The following is a 4,926-nucleotide window of genomic DNA, read 5'->3' as shown; positions in this document are numbered from 1 at the left end:
AGAGTGCTGGAACAGATGTTTGAATAATGAGGAGTAGGTTATAAATCTTAAATAATCTAAAGGGGGGGGAGGAATTCCATGCAAAATTATATATGGAAATAAATACATATATCTTGCCATATACATGAACATGTAAGAGGTCATCAAGCTCCACAGGCTGTGTGTGTGTGATTTTTATTGGTTTTACATATAATCGCATTACGTAACATCGTACCCTCTTATTTTATCTCTTTGGCTCAACTGAGCCTAATGGCTTCCCTGCCTCCCGTCTGATGGTTTACAAACTTTAAACTTTGCATGTTTACATTTTGCTTCATTTCCTATCCTAGTTATATCATTACCTAAAATATTATATTACTCAACCTGAATAGGCAGCATTTTCATCTTACAAATCTTCAGATAACCCTGGCAGTGATGCTAATTGCTTACAGTTGTCTTTCAAATATAATATAAATTTATTCCAGTTTTTTTTTGGAATGCTTGGTCTCGCTGGTTCCGGATTCTTCCCGTCAGTTTTGCCAGTTCTGCAAAGTCCATCATTTTCATCCTCCACTCTTCTTTTGTTGGTAACTCCTGTTGTTTCCATCTTTTGGCTAACAAAATCCTTACCGCAGTTGTTGCACATAAGAACAATTTTTTGTTGCATATAAGAACAATTTTTTTTATCTTGTCTCGATAGCTCTCTACCCACTATACCCAATAAGAAAGCTTCTGGTTTTTTAACAAAAGTGTTTTTAAACATTTTCTTTAGCTCATTATATATCAAGCTCCACAGTTGGCGTGGCCCTCTATTGGCAGCCACGTCAACTGCAGCAAGCTGTTTCATCTCTCAAAGAATTTATAAAAGAGTGGAGTCAGTTATAAAAACTTCATGGTTTTAAGGTGTCACCATCCAAACACTTTGCTTGGAGGCATGTTAGATGAGCCTTGGATTAGGAGAAAGCAAGGCCTTCTTGGTAGTGGCACCCGCCCTGTGGAACACCCTCCCACCAGATGTCAAAGAGAAAAACAACTACCAGACTTTTAGAAGACACTGTGGTATAGAGCAGCAGAAATGTGATTCAAGCTGTCCTCCGGCAGTTCAGAACCTTCCTCAGGCCTTCTTTCACTTCCTTGTTGCGGAGGCTGTAGATGAGGGGGTTCAGCATAGGGGTGACGATACAATACATTGTGGAGATCAGGGTGTCTATCTCCAGAGAGTAGCCGGCGCTTGGGCGGTTGTAGTTCACCAATTCATTTCCGACGCAGAGGGTGACCACAACCAAGTGTGAGCCACAGGTGGAGAAGGCTTTCCTCCTGCCAGTGCTGGAGCGAATCTTCAGAATGGAGGCCAAGATGTAGAAATAGGAGATGATGATGAAGAGCAAGGGACCCAGGCCCACAAACATGCTGGTGATGTGAGTGGCCAATTCATTGATGCTTGTATCACTGCAGGCAATTTTCAACAGCGGGGGCACATCACAAAAGATTTGGGGAATCTGGTTGGCTCCACAGAAGCGAAGCTTGGAGGCCAGGGCAGTGTGAATCGCTGAGTCCAGGAAGCCCCAGACCCAGGAGGCCACAGCGAGATAGATGCACAGCCTGTTCCTCATGAGACGGCTGTAGTGCAATGGCTGGCAAATGGCAGCATAGCGGTCATAGGCCATGACGGCCAACAGGGCAGGCTCACACCCAGCAAAGCCAATCAGAAAGAAAGCTTGTGCCATGCACTGGTTGTAGGAGATGGTGTGACTCTGGCGCAGGAAGTTCACCAGGATCTTTGGCACAACAACAGAAGAAACACAAATGTCCAAGCAAGACAGGTGACTGAGGAAAAAGTACATGGGGCTGTGAAGTCGGGAATCCATCAGGACCACGATTAATATCATGAGGTTGCCCGTGACGATGGCCAAATAGGCAGCTAAGAAGACCAAGAAGAGGGGAACTTGGTCGCTTGGGGCTCTGGAGAGACCCAAGAAGATAAACTCTTCCACCTGTGTTTGATTCTCTGCATCCATGAGTAAGGAAAGAGGAGGATCTGAGAAGAGGGAAAAGTGACGTTGAGGGAAGCCCAATAGAGTCATCCTGCTATAAACAGATAAGTGTCCAGTCAACATTCATTTTCATGTGTTCCAGATCCACACCATACCTTTTAAAGAAAGTTGGAGTGCATGCTTTCTTGCTTTACAGAAACAATGGCAGAAGTTAAAGAGGAGTGGAGGGAGAAAGGGACCAAAATTGTGGCTTTTAATAATGGCAGAGGTTTGAATAAAGCAGGCGTGGAAAGACACTGAGGGGGTTTTGTTTTTCAAAAGCAAGCAAGCAAATTTCTACAAGCAGAAATAGAGACTGGTAGAACACAGAACTGAACACCAGAAAACTCGCACCACTGAGCATTTTGAAGCTCCCTTTTCTCTGTACTCAACCCTTCTTTTTAATTGCCACCTCCCTTGGCAGGATTTTAAGAAGCATAATATCACTCTGGGCTAGGGTTGGGGAGGCATGTATTAGATTTGGCTCACATTTAAAGGAAAACCTACCCAATTGGCACTTGCTGAAAGAATATGGAAATCAAAACACAGGCACTGGCTGAAATTCACACTTCTCTGAATTTTGCAATGTAGTTCTCCATTCAAGTAGCGTGTACGCAATGCATATCCTGGGGTTAAGTGAGCATATAAAGACACATCACAGTGCAAATAACATAGAGAGGGGGGGGTTATGTTGCAGGGAATTTCTTTGCAAAAATCTGCATATTAGGTAAAATTGCAAAACAAAAATGTGTATATTGGGAGAACTTTGCACCAAAATGCTGATGAATCTTCATGTGGGATTGAAGGAAATGATTCTCAAACTGCTGTGCAAAAATGAGAAATTGAGAAATTTGCCCAGCCCTACTCTGGACAGAGTGAATCCAACCCAAGCAGGTTGCTTAACACCGTGAGCATTTCAAAGCTTTGCTGTACTGCATGGAAGATTGCATCGCTTTGTGGCCAGCTCTAAATCAGAGAGCCTGCACTATTGACACATTTCCCAGATTGCTTTCTCCCTTTTTCTTTGATTCATTTAACCACCCTGCACAAAGTTAGACAACAACCAGTTTAAAATCTGCATGGTTTCCAACGAACTTGTGCCTACAGATGAGCGATTCCTCCCTCAATCCCCTTTGCAAACGAAACCTTTCTTGGGTTGGGGGCCAATTCCTGACTCCCTTCCTTTCTCTGCCTTCCTTTCTCTGCTCCTCACCTGGCATCTTCCTGCCGAATGAACTCAGAGGGAAGCTGTGGCTGCTCCGGGAAGGCTGTAGAGAGCGTTGGTTTCAGATGCTGCTCCTGCTTCCAGGTCACCCAGCGAGGAGAGCCAGGAAGAAGGATCCCCGGGCCAGAGATGGAAGAAGGAGAGAGAGAGACTAGGTCGGTTTTAAGGTCTCCACCTTTCCCCACTCAGGAGGGCTTGGACTCATCTTCTGTCCAAAGAAAGTTATGGTTGCCTTCCCCACCAGAGACCCTCAAACACGGCTGTGTCCTGCCTGCATCCTGTGGGTCCAGCTCTATCAGGGAAGAGGGCTGTTCTTGAGTGTTTGAGGAGCCCCTGAATGGTGTGCATTTGCGACATGAGGAAGAAAGACGAAGCAGCCCAGGGAAAGACATCTCTCCCCCGGGTTCTTTTTTGTCTTGGTAGAAAACATTGGTGCCAAGGGTGCAGGGTGGGACCCGAGGGGGTCAGGGAATAGCTATGTTCAAAGCAGAAAAGGGTGAATCTTAGAGCAGGGGAGAAATTCAAGTCAGCTTGCATTTAAATCCACACCTCCCCTAATTTTGCAATGCAGATTTCCAGTCAAATCATCAGGTCCAGCAATTCTGTTGAATTACTTACACTAAATAACCTTAATTGACTTGGGAATAAATTTAACCAGCTGAGAAAGGGTGACCCAACAGGTCAAAGAGTGCTGGAGTAGATGTTTGAATAATGAAGAGTAGGCTATAAATCTTAAATAATCTAAAGGGGCGGGAATTCCATGCAAAATTATATATGGAAATAAATACAGTGGTACCTTGGGTTAAGTACTTAACCCAATTTGTTCCGGAGGTTTGTTCTTAAACTGAAACTGTTCTTAACCTGAAGCATCACTTTAGCTAATGGGGCCTCCTGCTGCAACCATGCCGCCGGAGCACAATTTCTGTTCTCATCCTGAAGGAAAGTTCTGAACCCAAGGTACTATTTCTGGGTTAGCGGAGTCTGTAACATGAAGTGTGTGTAACCTGAAGTGTATGTAACCTGAAGCGTATGTAACCTGAGGTACCACTGTACATATATCTTGCCATATACATGAACATGTAAGAGGTAATCAAGCAACACAGTTGGCGTGTGTCAGGGGCTCAGGAGCAGAAGCACAGGGGAGAGAGGAAATGGAGAGCGAAGGGGAAGAATCTGAGGGCAGCGTAGGGGAGTATGACAGTGACCCGAGAGATTCCATGAGCTTCTCCAGCGAATCAGAAGATTCCCAGAAGGGGGCGCCAATGGTCAGGGCAAGGGGGGTCCCAGGGGAGACGCACCAGAAACAAGGGGCCAGCAGGGACTCCCAAAGCAGCAGCGGGAGATCAGGACCAGCTTCCCCACCAGAGCGCAGTGGGGGGGGGAAGAGTCACATGAGTCAGGACCAGCGTCTCCTCCAGCGGGGAGAGAAGATGAGTCAGGGCTGACCACGCCTCCATCGGAGAGTGGGGGAACGGAGGGGAGGTCAGTTCCAGCTAGCCTCCCCGAAGGGGGAAGCAGTGACAGCAGCAGTGTAACGGTCAGGAGGAAGGTTGCCAGCTGGGCGCGTGCGCCAAGTTCGAATGTACAGGCGCGCGGGACAGCAGAAAACCCGGATTGGGAACCAGGTCCTAAAGCCCGCCGGAGGCAGGGGGAAGACTCAGGGGACTCAGCGTCAGAAGAGTCTAGGAA

General features: G+C 46.5%; 1 protein-coding gene across 1 annotated transcript; it reads right to left on the bottom strand.

The window, feature by feature from the left end:
- Positions 1 to 1,061: 1,061 nt before the first annotated feature.
- On the bottom strand, positions 1,062 to 1,997 carry LOC128422893 (olfactory receptor 5V1-like). Its single transcript, XM_053407513.1, has one exon. The coding sequence runs from the start codon at positions 1,995 to 1,997 to the stop codon at positions 1,062 to 1,064; it is 936 nt and encodes a 311-aa protein (XP_053263488.1).
- Positions 1,998 to 4,926: the final 2,929 nt, after the last annotated feature.

This window comes from Podarcis raffonei, chromosome 10 (assembly GCF_027172205.1).
Source record: "Podarcis raffonei isolate rPodRaf1 chromosome 10, rPodRaf1.pri, whole genome shotgun sequence".
In the NCBI taxonomy this organism is placed as follows: Eukaryota; Metazoa; Chordata; class Lepidosauria; order Squamata; family Lacertidae; genus Podarcis; species Podarcis raffonei.
Note: the sequence above shows the minus strand (reverse complement) of the source record. Positions and strands in the feature narration are given on the sequence as shown.

Excerpts from the sequence above, each read along its gene's own strand:
- LOC128422893 (XM_053407513.1), bottom strand. The coding sequence starts at position 1,997 with ATGGATGCAGAGAATCAAACACAGGTGGAAGAGTTTATCTTCTTGGGT.